The sequence below is a fragment of the Geotrypetes seraphini genome, chromosome 3, assembly GCF_902459505.1.
Source record: "Geotrypetes seraphini chromosome 3, aGeoSer1.1, whole genome shotgun sequence".
NCBI classification, from domain to species: domain Eukaryota; kingdom Metazoa; phylum Chordata; class Amphibia; order Gymnophiona; family Dermophiidae; genus Geotrypetes; species Geotrypetes seraphini.
In genome coordinates this window covers 168,277,871-168,295,044 of record NC_047086.1, presented here as the reverse complement: position 1 = coordinate 168,295,044, position 17,174 = coordinate 168,277,871, and the positions used below count along the sequence as shown (strand labels likewise).

The following is a 17,174-nucleotide window of genomic DNA, read 5'->3' as shown; positions in this document are numbered from 1 at the left end:
GGCCCATTTATTGTATGTGACGGTGTGCAGCGCTATGTGCGCTCTAGAAAGTGTAAAGGTTAGTAATAGTGAAATCTTCTACGAAGCAACGTTTTGGTTGGTTGATATAAGATCTTGTATTCTATTGTACATCCTAAGACTCCTGATGCAGGCCGGGTAGGCCAAAACATGTACATGTCGAGTCATTGAGTCAATTTGCATTTACATTTACATTTGCGATTTCTATTCCGCCTGTGCCTTGCGGTTCTAAGCGGATTACAGTTAAAAGAGATCAGGACATTACCGAGAGAATTACATTACAACGATTTAAGTAAATTACATGTTGTGGTATAGAAATACAAATATAAGATATCTGGATGAATAAAGGCATTTGGATCTATCAGATGAGTTGAAAGACATTTTTTTTTGTGCATCATTCTGATTGGACAATTCCACTTTGGTTTTGCTCTTTTGTGCTTTTATTCACTACATTTTTAAAAAGTGCGTAGCGTTCTCTGCGAGCTAGATTTCTAACGACTGGTGGTTGTTAAGATCACCTTTTTGTATTCTTCAAGGGACGCCTCAAACGTATGGTGTCGTCTAAAGCTTGATGGGTCCGGTAGGATGTTATTTACGCTTGCTTGATGGCAGGGAAGCGGTTGGCGAGAGAACTTCATGACCTTTCCGCCGAAGAGATGGCTACTTCTTGGACTGGGTCCAGAGGTTTTTTCCTTGGAGGAGTTTTCCTTGGAGCAGCTACTTGGTCTTCCGAGAGTGCTTTATCTCTGCATTAACGGTTGGATGTAGGGGCGCATGCGGTGGATGCGTTTAGTGCTTTGGTTGTTGCAGAGACGGCGTTTGCTTCCCACCCAGATTGAAGATTGCTTTGCTACATCCTATTGGTCTCTGGATTCATCTGCTGCTGTTGCTAAGGAAGGAAAAATTTTGTTCTTACCTGTTAATTTTCTTTCCTTTAGACGCAGCAGATGAATCCAGAGCTCCACCCTTTCTGGATATTGTCCATCGTTATTTTCTTGTGCAACTTTTGTAGTTTGTTATTGTTGATGGTTGTATTCTGTATTATCGTCTTTTGAGATTTGTTATGGGAAAGAAGTTTTTTACATGCTATGCCTATTGATGGTTACGGATGCTTGGGCAAGGAGCTATATTGGAGATACAGGAGGAGTTCCAGCCAATAGGACCACCTGTTAATCAGTTTCTCTATCTCCGCCTGCTGGTAGATGTGGGCTATCCCCGTTGGTCTCTGGATTCATCTGCTGCATCTAAAGGAAAGAAAATTAACAGGTAAGAACATAAATTTTTCCTTTTTGATTGAACCCACCAGAACAAAAAATCGCTGATCTGAAATTGATTATCAAAGAATTTTTAAAAATGAGAATTTGGTGAATGCTGTTATGATTGCTCGAGTCATTAGATTAACAGCATGAATGATATTGAGAGCAATTTATAGTACCATTTACATTAATACAGAGTGCTTCAAACTCATAAAATTCTTTCTTGCTTTTAGCTGCATTTAGAGAAGGCATTTGCAAGTTTCTTATTTAGATAATGAGAGAAAAACAGTGCACATAGATTTAACTTTTAACAATACATGTGTTCTTTTTCATGAAAAAATTTTGCACGCAAATGTCTATGAATGCTTTGCACTGGTAGCAAACAGCAAATTGGTGCAACCATGAGCAAAAATAAAATCCTTCATTGAAAAATGTGTATTGTTTGAAAATTGTCTCCATTATATAGGGGCCCTTTTACTAAGTGGTGGTAAGCACTAAAGACGGTTCTAGTGGGCCATGTTTGGGAGTCATGTGCTAACTGTGGGCTTGGCACACACCACCCAAAAAGATGCATTTTAATTTTTTAGTGTTAGGGCTTGTTTTGAAGGTGGTGAATAGGCATGCCCTGCGCTATTGGTTAGCGTGTGAACATTGGTGCACACTGACCAATTAGCACAGGATTAGTGTGGGAGCTCTTTAGCCTGGATTCTAAAAGCACTGCCTAACTTAATTGGTTTAATCAGTGCAGTAATTGACTGCGCCATCTAAAAAAATTACAAATCCATTTAAAAAAAAGTAGGCACCAGCAAGCACTTACCCTGATAGGCGTCAAAATCATGGCCATGTCATGGTGCCTAAAAGCTCCTAAGGTCAAAGTAGGTGTGATTATGGACAGAAATGACTTTATGTGCCATTAAGTGTGATTCTCAGTCAAACAGGGTGCTGGTAATGTAGGTCTTTAAAATCCTGGCCTACATTAATGGTGCCTAAGTTTGACGAAAGCCACAGTTCTGTTATATATGCCTACAGGTGATTGACACGTGGTCGGCACTGATTTTCGAGGTCCTTTCTGCTTGCAAAATGGGTGATGGTAAGGGCTCATATACTAATGGCCATGTGCTAATTTTGAAATTAGTGCATGGCCATTAATAGGGAATGCCGAATTGTGGCCAGATTCTATAAACAGCACCTAAGCGTGCCTACATTATAGGCAACGTTCAGTGCAATTGTCAATCAACCACTATGCGCTACTTATAGAATCCCACCTAGCGGTGCCTAGATGTCATAGAGTTAGGCACCATTATATTAAACCAAATTTTACTTGGCCTAAAATACTGATGCCTAATTCAGATGCCTAGCATTGCCTAAGTCAACCATGCCTGCTCTGCACCCCTAACCATGCCTACTTTTTAGGTAGGCATCAAGGGTACCTCTACCTAGGCATCACTAGGTGTCCTAAGAGGTTGACACCGAACTCTTAATTGGTTATTTTAACTTTTTTTTTTTTTTTTTGGATTGGCTGAAAATTGTCGTGGTCAGTTACCAGGCTAATTAAGCCAATTTTTAAAAAAAGTTGAGCGTGGATTCCGAAGTTAGGCAGGATATGAAAATTCTGTTCTCATGGCTAACATTTCAGTGTATGCAAAACTTTCATATATACATTTATATATTTTCTGGGGGGCCCCTAATTCTTGACTAGTCCCTATTTGGCCCATCAGTAGCTTTGTCAGACCACAGATGATAAAGATCCTGGAGTGCAAGGAGTTTCCCGAAAAGGAAAAAGTGGCTTGGAACAGCTTTGTCGCAGTGGTTCGGGGCTTACTGAGCAATCACAAGGACAAAAACAACACGGAGTTGGTTGATAATCTGGTGAAGAGATTATAGTAAAATGGACTGTACGATGTCTCAAAGTCTGACTCCTTGATGCTCATCTTAAGACATTAAAAGACAACTTGGGAGCATACTTAGAGGAGCAAGGTGAGCACTTTCACCAGAATATACTGGACTTTGAATACCACTACCAAGGACAATATAATGAGAACATGGTGGGAGACTACATCTGGGGGCTGATTCATGAAAGTGATTTACAATATAATTGCAAATCTCATAAAACTACTCACTTCTAAAATCTTCTATGGTATTCTTTGTATAATTTCAATATAAATACATGTTAATTGTGATTCATTTGTTGCTTTTTATGACTATATAGGAATGAAAAGATGAAAATTTGGTGAGTTTTAAATAGGTAAATTGCAAAATATGTCAATTCTGGTCACAAAAGCAAGGTTTTATGGAAATAACAGGCATTTTCTAGACTTTTTAGACATGAGCAATAAGGCCCGGATTCTTGAACCGGTGCTGATTTTCTAGGTTCCGGTAGGCGCCCATATCTCTGCTAAAAACGCTGTTCAAACTGAGATTTGAGGCGCTTATCGGTGCCTAGAAAATTGGCACTGGAATCCTGCCTACATAGGTGCTTTAGGCCGCTTAACGCCAAATTAGGCATGGCCAACGCTGAAAGAGGAATTAGGTGGCCTAAAGCGTCTACATAATCTAATCTTATCTAATCTAAACCTTAAGTTTATATACCGCATCATCTCCATGAGAATGGAGCTCGACACGGTTTACAAGAACTTAAAATAGTGGGTAGAGAAGAAGAAAAAGGATTACATGAACTTATGTGTAGAAGGGGGGAGAGAAAGGGGGGAAGGATAGAGCTACAATTTGCTGAAAAGCCAGGTTTTCAGTTGTTTGCGGAATAACTAAGCGAGATTCACGTGAAGATAGGTGTGCCAGAAATGTAGGCCTACATTTCTGACGCCTATCTTTCATATTGGAGTGATTCTGAAACCGGCGGCCGATGCATAATTGTCACGTGATCGGCCCGCTGATATTGACATTGGTTCGAGAATCCAGGCCTTACTTATTAACTTATTCATTTGTGTGCAAATCTCAGCATTGTGTGCAATTTTGGGTGTCCACATTTGGGCAAAATACACAAACTTCTTGTAATGCACAGTAAGCTATCATATGTTAAAAAGAAAGGCGAAAGGAAAAAGGATCTCAGAAACCTGCTCAGAACATAACGGAAACAAATTTAGTCCAAGACTTATTAGTTCCAGATTTCAATCATTGATCCTTAAAGTAAACCTATCTCTCTCTTTCACAGTACACTATTCAAAATTTTTTTAACTCAAGCACTGTGAACAAATTATCCTACACACTTAAACTTTGACTGTATCAATAAAGCATAAACATTAATCACTCAAATATGTTGATCGCTTCACTTATCTTAATGTGCAGTCATATCTTATTGGTCAGCATTTATAATGATGTGCAGCAATGTCCCAAAGGGACCCATTTTGCCAAAATGAACAGCTTCTTCTAGGGTCTCAATATAAATGCTGCATCTTGTTCTACATTACAAATCAATCAATAAACACTAGTGAATATCTGACTGCTTAAATCTAGAGTCTGCTGGTACTTAACCCATACGTACTGTTAAACCACATATCACAGTTTGCGACGTGCTGACTCTTCACAAAGGTCACCAAAGACGAAAAAAATACTGTGCATGTGCTTTAAGTACTTAGAATACTTTTGTTCATGATAGTAATGGTGCATGCGCTGATGCTAATTCATTAATGCTCACTTAAAAAGCGCTAAAGATGAAGCGACACCTCACATGCACTTTGAATATTTCCATTCATAATAATTATAATGTATGCGATAGTGCTGTTTCAATAAAACATATATTGATGATGATGTCTCACTAAATATTTAAATTATAACAGTGGTGAATGATTTAAAAAAATCAACTGGGCACAAAAGATGTGCTCAACCATAACAGTAATCAACAGTTCATCAATGGGAGGCTGCTACGCCGTTCCCACAATATGACAAACATCACACAAACATCTTCCAACATGTTATTCAAACATAATGGTTTAAATGTTTGCAGTCTATGAATCCACTGTGCCTCATACTGCAATAATCCCTTCTTTCCATTGCCACCCTTTTGAAAACTAGGTTCAAAATCAAGGGCAAAACATCTCGGATTTTGAAAAGAATGTTGTAAATCTTTGCAATGCTCTATAATGGTTCAGTGATCCTTCACCGCGTTTTAGATTAGACTTGTGCTCAAGCATACGTATGTGGAGGGACCTAGCAGACGTACCCACAAAGAGCTTATTGCATGGGCAGCTGATAACATATATAATAAAAGTTGAATTACAATTCAAATTCTGTTGAATACTATATATCTTGTTGTTTATTTCTTTCTTAAACTCCTTTGTCTGTAATGTACTGTTACGGTATATTTACTACAAGTTAAACATTTAAAGAAATCATTAGGCAATGTGTTTGGGATTTTTTTAATTTTAAACTGAAAATTATTTTTTTTCTGCCTTCACTGAATCAAAGTAGTGAAAACCTGTGCGTATAGAATGCAGCTCAAAAGTCCTGCATATCTCTTGAAAAAATACCACATTTTAAAATGGCGCCTGCTTGAATTGGTGTATTCCATTATCAACTTTATTTCAATATTTATAAAGCTCATGATATTTTTAGATATACACTTGTATCTTAATGAATGTAGAACAACAATGACTGGGTGTGAAGTAAAAATAGCCAGCACCAAAAAACTTCACTCAAATAATTCTTGTCATAATTGAATCTGCCACACACACACACACAAAAATGCAATAAACAAACATTCCTGACTCTAAGCAAAGCAGGAAGGAAAAAGCCTCGGATCATTAACCAGTGATGGCACTGGTTTATTATTATACGTGTATGGTGATACAACAGTGGAAGGCTTTTTGCCTGTGATTATTCAGGTTTTGACAAAATAATAAACCAGTGCCTTCAGTGGTTTATGCCCCGTGAGGCTTTTTCCTTCCTGCTTTGCTTAGAGTCAGGAATGTTTCCTTCATGACCATAAACATCTAGAATAAGATGAGTAGATCCCATGCAGTCACACATCCATCTAACACAGTTCAGAGATGTGTGGTTGGGTTAGCCCTATCATGCATTAAATCAGCTTTTTTGATTTTTTTTTTCTGTTTAGAAATTTCAGAATGCTCTTCTATTTCTGTTCTTATAGCCACGTGGGTACTGAAGCAGCTGAAATGAGAAAGAGGCAGCAGTCACAAAATGAAGAAACATCTGCTGTGTCTCAAGTGCCTGAAAACCAAAGGCCCAACACATGTTGCTTTTGCTGGTGCTGTTGTTGCAGCTGCTCATGGTATGTCATTCAGTCATTTCCAATTATATCAGCAGGGGCAGCTTAAGAGGTGAGCCAGTGAGGCACTGCTTCAGGGTGCCCAAGGTAAGGATGCCAAAGCCTGCCTCACTGGACTGCCCCTCTAGCAGCATGAGTTTTCCTTTACTCCTTGCCACTATTCTCTGCCATTTTCAAAAGGCAAAACCAAGACCAGTTCAGAGCTATGAGTTCTGGCCTCTTACCAGAAGAGAATTGAGGATTCTGATAACACCACTGATACAAGGAGTGATGTAGCCAGGACCTTCTTGTATTTCTCTGCCTCCAGTGGATGGTATTGATTTTTCTTTTTGTCTGTGTTTGGGCCAAACTACCCCCAGAAGTCGCATTAGAGGACTCTTCCCTGGGCCGGATTAATGGTTAAACATAAGAATTTCCATACTGGGATAGACTGAAGGTCCATCAAGCCCAGTATCCTGTTTCCAACAGTGGCCAACCCAGGTCCCAAGTACCTAGCTAGATCCCAAGTAATAAAACAGATTTTATGCTGCTTATCCTATAGACTACAAAATCAAGTTTCTTAAGCATCTCTTCACCTCCAGGCATTACAGGTTCAGGCTGCAATTTGCAGTGGTTAAGGGGCTTGGGTAGTTCTGCATTGGGGCTAACATCTCCAGAAAACATTATAAGGACTACTATTACTACATTTCTCCCTCCGTATTTGCAGGGGTTAGGGGCGGAGCTGACCCGCAAATATGGAAAAACCGCAAATAACTTTTTATATGTTCCTGAAGGAGAGACAATATGGAAGAAAGTGCTGGGCAAAAGTGAATTTTTCTCTGCATGCTGAAGGAAGTGCTGGGCAAATGCAAATTTCTCTTTGCACGGTGAAGCAAGTGCTGGGGAAAAAAGTGCTTAACTTTTTATCAATACTCTGGGATGATGTCATTTGGGGAAGGAGCCAGCAAGGGAAAAACTGCGAATAATCGAAGTCGTGAGTAATAAAACCACAAATACGGAGGAAGAAGTGTACTACTATTTATCATTTCTATAGTGCTACTAGAAAATAATGATATAATAAATCACTAGCTAAGAAAAATTCACTGTTCACTCAATTCATATACTTATATATGCAGTTTTATTCTACCAAATGTTTTAAGCTAAACAATTTTTATAAAAATTGCAGAGTAGAAAAAAGACATCAGATAAATGCACCACTCCTGCTGCAAACAATTTAAGTGTTCAACCCTACTAATCACTGGTCTTACAAACCTCCACACAGACTATCAATTATTTTGTATATACATTCTGCAATGTAATTTCACAATACCAAAAAGTAAGTGTGTCTTTCTTTTTCTGTTGTGATTGAATGCTTTCTACATCTTGGCTATTTTGTTCCTTCACAAGAATGGGGTCAGAATGTGCGGTGGTGGCCAAAAAATCAAAACAATGCTAGGAATTAGGATAAGGATGTTAAATAAGACCAAGAACATCATAATGCCTCTGTATCGCTTCGTGGTGCAATCTGACCTTGAGTATTGCATTTAATTCTGGTTGCCTTATCTCAGAGATATAGCAGAATTAGAAAAGGTTCAAAGAAGAGTGATGAAGATGATAAAGGATCTGGAACTCCTCTTGTATGAAGAAGGACTGAAGAGGAAAGAGGAAGACAGGCAAAAATATCTGGAAAAGTTAAGAGGCTGGTTAAGTAGTCAGGAAAGCAAAGATGCAAACAGAAGAAAAAATAGCAGCCGGACAAGACTTTTTTTTAGATATACTCATATTAGTGATAGGAGGAATTGCAAAAGTGGCACTGTGAGACTTAGGTGAAGGGAGAGAATACGTAGACGATAAGGCTGATTTGGCAAATATTTTTGTTCCGTGTTTACAACTGAAGCACCAAGAGCAGAACTTCAGAAGACAAACACAAATAGGGATGGAGGTGTGGTAGACCCTGATCAATTTTCAGAGGATTGTGTTCATGAGGAGCTAGCTAAACTATAGGTGGACAAAGTGATGGAGCCAGATGGTGTACATCCGAGGGTACTGAAGGAACAGGGAAGTTCTGTTGGACTCAATGCTTCTCTAGAATTGGGAGTGGTACCGGAGAACTGGAGAAGGGCAGATATGGGTCCCTCTCCACAAAAGTGGAAGTAAGGAAGAAGTAGGAAACTACAGGCTGGTAAGTCTGACTTATTTGTAAGTTAATTAATGGAAATGCTTTTAAAACAAAGAATAGTGATGTCTTTGGAATCCAGTGGATTACAGGACCCAAGGCAACATAGTTTCATTAGAGGCAAGTCTTGTCAGACAAATCTGATCTATTTCTTTCACTGGGTGTCTAGAGAATTAGAGAGCGTACGCTAGATGTGGTATACACTCCCTCCCTCCATATTCATAGATTTAGGATTTGCAACTTCGGTTATTCGCGAGTCTCTAAACCACCCTGCCTCCCAGTTATTTCCACACTTTACTTTTAAATCCTGGTGGTCTAGCAGTGAAACGTTTCAGGAGTGATTTTCCTACGCTCCTGTACCATGCAGCATCTCAAACAAAAATGCCTGCTATGAGTTCCCATGGTCTTGTGAGACCACAGTGGGGAACTCATGGCAGCTCTTTTTGTTTGCGACTCTGCATGGGACAGGAGTGTAGGAAGATCGCTCCTGTCCTACTTCACTGCTAGACCACCAGACTTTAAAAGTAAGGTGTGGAGAGATCCGGGAGGCAGGGTGGTTAAGTGTCATCCCTAAAGTTATTCACAAATTTTTCTTATTCACGAGGGGGCTATGCCCCTAACCCCCGCAAATATGAAGGGAAGAGTGTATTTAGATTTAGCAAAGCCTTTGATGGTGTTCCACAAAGGCATCTAATAAATAAAACTGAGTGCCCTTGGAATGGGCCCTAAAATGACGGACTGGGTCAGGAACTCGTTAAATAGAAAGTTACATAGGGTAGTGGTCAATGGAGATCTCTTTGAGGAATGGGATGTTACTAGTGGTGTGTCTCAAGGATCAGTTCTTGGGTCTGTTCTTTTTTACATTTTTATAAGCGATATTACTGAAGGGCTGTCAGGTAAGATTTGCCTCTTTGCGGATGATACCAAAATCTACAATAGAGTAGAAACCCCCGATGGTGTGAATAACCTGTGGAAGGACCTAGTGAAGCTTGAAAAATGGTGTGAAATTGGCAGCTAAGATTTAATGCTAAGAAATGAAAGTGAATGGTACAGTTTAGGAGATGAAGAACTTTTATGCACGAAAGGGGAATGGGGCTTTGGTGTGATGATATAAAGGTGGCCAAACAGGTTGAAAAAGCAATGGCGAAAGCTAGAAGAATTCTAGGGTGCATAGGGAGAGATATGGCAAGTAGAAAAAAGGAGATATTGATGCACCTGTATAAGATTCTGATGAGATCTCAGAATATTGTGTACAATTTTGGAGACTATGGGGCTCATAATCGAAAGAGAAAAACGTCCAAAAACCGGCCTAAGTCATCACTTAGACGAACATTTCCCAAATACGTCCAAGTGCCGATAATAAAAACGGGTTTTAGACGTATTTCTAAACGACCTAGACCTTCATAGTGCTGCTGAACGACCAAAGCTAAACGGGGCGTTTCGGGAGGAGTGTCGAGGGTGGGAGTTGGGCGGGACTTGAGCCAGCTTAGACTTAGTCGTATAGCATGTATAACCAAAGTTATATAGCCCAGGATCGAAGGAACTTGGACATTGTGACTTAGACCATCTAAAACATGGTCTAAGTCTCACAAAAACCCACCTAAAGTCACCAGCACTGCAAACACATAAAACAGACCCCCACACACTACCCCAGTGATCACCGACCCTGCCCCCCCAACCCCATAAAAATATTAATCACACCTTTAAAATTCAGCCTCCAGACCATCATCACCTGGCAGCCTGGCATAGGAAAGCCTAGTTGTCCAGCACAGAAGCGGCTTAAGCCATCTTGGGGCTGGGTTAGGGACCCATGGAGAGGAGGCCCCATGCCCATAAACCCCTATAATCACTGCATTGATACTTAAACATGTGCACTCCCCTATACACCGCCAAAACCCTTTTGTACCACCATATAAGTGGCTCTTGCAGCCATAAGGGCTATTGGAGTGGTAGATAATTGGGTCTAGGGGATTCTGGAGGTAGTTGGGGTGGGCTCATCATGACCTATAAGAGAGCTGTAGTGAGGAAAAGACATGGCACCCTTTTTGTGAAGTTCACAGCAGTGCCCTGTAAGGTACGCCACTATTTAGGTGGCATGTCTGGGTGTGCAGTCCATCACTTTGCAGACCCCTCCCACATCCAACAGTGCTTGTTCTAGGTGTTTTGGACTTGGATGAAAAGTTGGACGAAAATGTGGTATAAAGATGGACGATTTAGTGACTTGGACAATCAGATCGGCAGGATGTATAGTTAGACAATTTTCAAAAGAAAAAAAATTTTGGACGTATTTTTCGAAAATGTGTCCTAGGCTGTTTTTTACTTTGGACGAGTTGCGACTTAGACGAAAACGGACTTAGATGTCCCTTTCGATTATGCCCCTCTGTGTCTTCAAAAAAGATATAAACAAGATGAAATCAGTCTAGAGAAGGACTAAAATGGTTTATGGTCTTTGTCATAAGGCATATGGGGATAGACATAGGGCTCCTTTTACAAAGGCGTACTAGCGGTTTTAGCACGCGCTAGCCACTACCGCTTCCTCTTGAGCAGGCGGTAGTTTTTCGGATAGCGCTTGCTAAAATGCTAGCGCACCTTTGTAAAAGGAGCCCTTAAAGATCTCAATATGTATACTTTGGAGGGGAGGGTGGAGATATGATAGAAAATTTTTAAATACCTATGTGGCATAAATACGCATGAGGCAAGTTTCTTTCAATTTAAAGAAAGCTCCGGAATGAGAGGGAATAGGAAGAAGTTAGGTGATAGGCTCAGGAGTAATCTAAGGAAATGCTTTTTTACAGAAAGAGTGGTAGATGCTTAGAATAGTCTCCCAATAGAGGTGGAAAAGACAATGACTGTGTCTGAATTCAAGAAAGCTTGGGAATAGGCACCTAGGTCTTAGGGAGAGAAGGAATTAGTGGATGCTTTGGATGAGAATACTGAATGAATGGGTCATTTGGCCTTTTATCTGCAATCATGTTTCTCTGTTTCTTCAGTTTTGAAAAGACAGCTGAGGGGACATATGATTGACTTCTACAAAATCTTGAGTGGTGTAGAACGGATAAAAGTGAGTCAGTTTTTTACTGGAGGAAAAGTTTATAGTCTGCTATTGAGACAGACAATGGGGAAGCCACTGCTAGCCCTGGGATTGGACGTATGGAAATTTGCTACTACTTGGGTTTCTGCCAGGTATTTGTGACTTGCATTGACTGCTATTGAAACAGGATAAAGAACTAGATAGGTCTGACTCAGTATGGTTATTATGTTCTTATGATTCAGGCTGGTTTGGGCAGGAGCCCTAAAGGGCAATGGATTGGGTGGGTTTCTTCCTGCAGGGCCTTGGCTGAGTGATAAATTTTGTCAAGAGTCACTTTGAACCAGTTTAGGTCTTTGTGTATTTGGGAGTTTGATTCAGTACCCACCTAGCCTCGAGTGAGCAAGCTTTGGTTTTCTGTTCGGTCCCAATTCCAAAAGCTTGTAATTACCTGTACCTGCTTGGTTCCATTGGTACAGCCCGGGAGGAACACCTGCGTGTGGTGGACCCTCTGCTTAGGGGGATCCGCTCTGCATCCCGCTCTTTTCCTATGCATCAGGATATTTGGAATATTGTTCTTACGCAGTGGAAAGTGCTGGAGATGCCCTTTCGTTTTGTGTGTTCTATGACTTGCCTGTATTCCATCCCGAAGAGGGATAGGGATACGTTGAAGTCGCCCATGGTGGACGTGGTGGTCTCCACCATCGCGAAGTGGCATACGATGCCTGTTGAGGGCGGCTCAGCCTTAAGGGACGCTGAGGAGCGTAGGTTAGAGCCGCCTCTTAAGCAGAATTTTGATGTAATCAAGAAAGCTTGGGACAAGTACTTTGGATCTCTAAGGGAGAGGAGGCAATAGGAGACTAGATAGGCCATATGGTCTTTATCTGCCTTCATTTTTCTGTGTTTTTATATTGTCTCTGAGAGCCAGGATCTCTTTGCACCCAATGTACTCATAGAGTCCCCACCAAATAAGAAATATCATACATGTGATACTCAGTGCAGTGAACTGGATGGTTCTATCTTGCTGCTGAACTGCTGTCTGCATCTTATTATTGGTAATTTCTTTTGTTATGTAAAGTTACTAAGGGAGTAGGGATACTTAGTCCTTTAAGGTTGTTAGGTATATTTTATACTATTAAGCCTGATTCTTAAAATGACGTCTAGATTGTAAGCTGTGGTAGGCAGCCTACTGCTGTCTAATAGACCAATCGGAATGCATGTTTTTTTTTTTAATTTGATTTCGGTGAACGACGCCTACAATGTAAGCATCTGAATTGCATCTATGGAAGCGCCTATGCATGCCTATGGACACCTAAGGCCGACATAAGCTTGGTTTACATCAGAAGTGGCCTTAGGTGTCCATAGGTGTGCCTAGGCTTGAGTCGGACAATGGAGATCCCTAATGATAGTGCACGCAACACTGGAGAGACGCATGGTGGGAAACTTGACTCTTGGCCTGGGTCGCAAATTTTGTCGGGTGTGGGAGCACTTCTGGCAGGACCTCACATCGCGTGCTCGCAGTAGACTTTTGAATCTTTAAGATTTTATTCCCACTCTCAGCTGTTGGACCGGCCATGGATTCTTGGGGAGGGGATGGGAGGGGAACTGATTATATTGTTGAAAATGTTATTTCCTGAATGGTACTACTGTTTGTATTTGCTTCTTACTGCTGGAATAATAAAAATCATTTAAACATAAAATGCTGGCCTACATTTAAGGTGTCTGTATAAAAAATAGATGTAATTCTGGACATGGCATCTACCAGTGATTGACACATGGTAGGTGCCCATTTGGCAGGCGCCTTCTGTGGCAGGTGCCATTTCCAGAATCCGTCCCTTATTATGTACTGTTATTTTAGTGCTTCTCACCGTACTTGAAAGTAACTAGAATTAATCTGTTACTATTGAGTCAACATATGTCAGTATTGACTGAGTCAACTTAAATCATAAGAGTCAACTTATGACAGTATTGTCTGAATAGCTTAAGTGATAATTTTGATAATAATTTGATATTCTTTACTGGATCTTGGTATGGAGGTCATCTTTCAATCCCTACTTAATGTGGAACTGTCACTTGCACCATGGGGATCAGTCTTCTGGGGGGGGTTCCTCTTTGACTGTTTCTGGTTTTTAGAATACACACAATTAATATGCATGAGAGAGATTTGCAAGCACTGCCTTCATTGTATACAGATCTGTCTTTTGAATATTCATTATAAATATCCTGAAAATCAGACTGGCTTGGTATGTCTCAAGGAATAGGTTGAGCCCCTGCTTTAGAGTCATACATTAATTATAATGTCTGTTATAAAATGCTTAATCAAATAAACTTTGATCAAATAATCAAATGTATCCCAAACATCCAAGTACAATAAACATTTGGATGAATTGTTTGGTCTTATGTTCTCCATTAAGAGGGGAAATTATCATCATTGGGTACGGTTATGATAAATTATTTTACTGTTAACCTGGGTTATTAACTAGTAGGTGTCTTTGCATAAAGTGGGACCTAGTGGTAAAATAACCTATCTTAACTGTAGCCCATATTGATAACTTCAACCATGAGGGGGAAAGTAGAACAAGGCTATCATTAGGGGTGCAGTTTTGGATATGGCACTAGACAGGGCAAAAGCGACTAGGAATCGCTCCTGCCCAATCACCACTGGACCATCAGGGAATCTATTTGCTGTTTCCTGTCAGGAGTTGAGGGAACCTTTGGGGGGGAGGTGGAGGCTTAGAACAGGAGGGTCGGGATTAGATCAGTCAGATGAGGATGTGCTTTGGGGAGGTTGGGGAAAGAATCTGACACACCTCGTTCTCTACTTTGGGCCTCTGGAATAATGCCGCTTGTGATGTGGCTTGCAAATAGCATTCTTTTACCATAGGATTCAACAAGCCGTGGGACTGTTATTCTACAGATTTCTGACTCCTGTTGTAAATCAAAGTGCAGTGAAAGCTCACCTTCTATTGTACCATGATAACTTCTCTATTTAATAAATTAGTAGAATTATCATGTTTGATTTAAGGCATCTGTCTTGTAATCTTTTAATCACAATAGTAGCATAAATATTTTTTTTAATTAATGAACTAATTAGCTTTCTCTTGACAAAATAAAGTTTTGTACTACATTGCAGCCTCACTGTTAGGAATGAAGAGAGAGGTGATCACGTTGGAAGACAAATGCATACAACCAAAATGGAGAGTATTCAAGTCATAGAAGAATGGTAAGTATTGGCTCCATAGTTAATACATAGATAAAATGTTATTTTACTGAGTATAGGCTAGTATAAGGACTAAGCAAAAATTCTGCAGTGCTATGTGTCTTTTAGTAGGCTCAATTATTTTTGTGCAAGTTTGTGCTTAGGGTCAAGTGTATCTCTCAAAAAATGTGATCAGTATTATGGAATGTTGCTACTATTTGGGTTTTTAATACTAGACATCAGAAAAGGGTTTAAATTATAATCATGCCCATTATCCAAGGCAACACAATATAGTAATAAAGGGCAGACAAATGTCAAAATTATCTATTCTGTGTTACCTGATAGACCGGTACAGTTACTTATCACTGATGGGCTATATCTCACTGTGACCAGCAGATGGAGACTGAGACCAAAACTTGGTTGTAGTATATTACCTGAGGCTCCCCCTACCAACCCAATCTTTTCTCAGTCTCCAGCAAAGTGGTAAGACAATTTGGCTCTCCCTGTTAGGGCTGTTGGAATTTGTGTTAGGACTCCTGGTTCCCCTTTTAGTGCCAGACAGAGCTTGGATGGGTCCTGTTTGGGGATCCGTCCGACCTTGGGGATGTCAAACCTAGAGGGTCTCGTGCTGGGTCCCTCCCCACCTTCCTCCACCTTACCACATTTTTGTAGTGGTGCCTCAGCTGGCAGCCTGGCCACCGATACCAGTCAGCATTGAGAGCCATAGAGTCTGTTCTGAAAGAAAAAAAATCCTGTGGCTTTGCCAGTCTAAAGGGCTCTTTCCCTTTAAATTTACTGTATTTTACTGTCTTTTTCTGATAACTGCCACTTTTTTCTCTAGCTAGGTCACTTCTGGAGCAATGAGCACTTTTGGAAGGGGGAAAGTGCTCATTGTAATCCAGCCGCAAGACACTCATTACAGGCCTGTTCGAGCAAGGCACTCGTGACGGGCCTGTTCGAGCGAGGCAGGCCGCTGCGAAGGGGAATCCTTGTCGGCATCAGATGCTGGCAGTCAGGGATCCCCTTCACGAGTGCCTTGTGGCCGGCAGTTGTTTGCGGGGAAGCCCGGGCTTCCCCTACTGCCCACATGGGGGAAGGCTGGTCAGGCAGAAAGGATTCCCTTACCACAAAGTGGCTGGGAACTCCCTTAACAGCTGATGCCGTTTTTTTCCTGCTTAGCGGCTGGGGTGGTTTAGGCCTCTTAGTCACTGCAGGTCTATGGAACTTCTTTTTTTGGCAGTTCAGCTCCATTTTTGGTGGAAAGCACCTCCATTTTTGTTTAGCCTCAGGTGCCCTCGCCCCTGTTTGGTGACACAGGTGGCAGGTTGTTTCTGGATCCCCTGCTGTGGCAGGGAGTTCCATGGGGCTGCTAGGGTTTTTTCCCCTCTGTTTTACATGTTTGGCTTTATTGCTGCAGCCGGAGGTCTTTTGCTTCCACCCCGGGGGTCTTTGGAGGGGGGGGTTTGCCCTTGATGCCCTCTAAGGGTCGGCCCCATTCAGTGACAGTTCTGTTTCCCTCTGCTCTTCTCGCGTCCCAGCACCCGAGAGTTTCTTGGGACGCTGCTGGTTTGTAAGGAGCAGTCTTTTGGTTCTCAGAACCTGGACCCTTTGGGGAGGTCTCCAGGATCCTCTGGGGGATACGGTTTTCCTGCTAGCAGTGGCTTTGCGCTCTGTCTGCTAGTGCCGACACATCTGTGGGGCACGTTTATCAGTGGGACGAGCTCTGTGAGATGCTTTTGCCAGTCTCCTTTTGTGTTCCGGTCTGAGGATACCGTGTTGGAGCCCCCGCGTGTGGTGGACCCCTTGTTTCAGGTGATCCACCCTATTTCCTGCTCTTCCCCTATGCTTCGGGGTAGTCAGGATTTTATGCTCACTCAGTGGCAGGTGCCAGGAGGCCCCCTTGCAATTTACACATTCTATGGCCCGCCTGTATCCCATCCCGGAGGGGGATCAAGAAACTTTGAAGTCGCCTGTGGTGGAGGCGGTGGTCTCGGCCATCGCGAAGTGGCATACGGTGCTGGTGGAGGGAGACTCTGCCTTAAGGGACCCAAGGAGTGTAAGTTGGAGTCCCTCCTTAAGCAGAGTTTTTGATGTTACTGCCCTGGCGGTCCAGGCGGCGATGTATGGTGGGCTGGTTGCTCAAGCGTGTTTTCACTGGGTCGAGCGTGTCCTTGACCGTGAATCTGATAATGGGGTCTTAGTATAGCACATAGGCTCGGGTAATCAAATTGCAATCTCAGATTTGCCTGCTTATGGCGTCCTGGTGTCCTCGGGCG

The 17,174-nt window shown here is 41.6% G+C and overlaps 1 protein-coding gene across 3 annotated transcripts in view; it reads left to right on the top strand.

Annotated features, from left to right (window-relative positions):
• RGS17 (regulator of G protein signaling 17) overlaps positions 1-17,174 on the top strand; it is a 156,584-nt gene that overhangs the window by 42,625 nt on the left and 96,785 nt on the right. For 2 of the 3 annotated variants that reach the window (XM_033935711.1, XM_033935713.1), the window contains exons 2-3: positions 6,379-6,519; positions 14,833-14,922. In XM_033935711.1, the coding sequence (XP_033791602.1) occupies positions 6,379-6,519; positions 14,833-14,922 (231 nt within the window). The remainder of the gene's footprint in view (positions 1-6,378; positions 6,520-14,832; positions 14,923-17,174) is intronic. The other variant, XM_033935712.1, reaches the window with a different exon arrangement.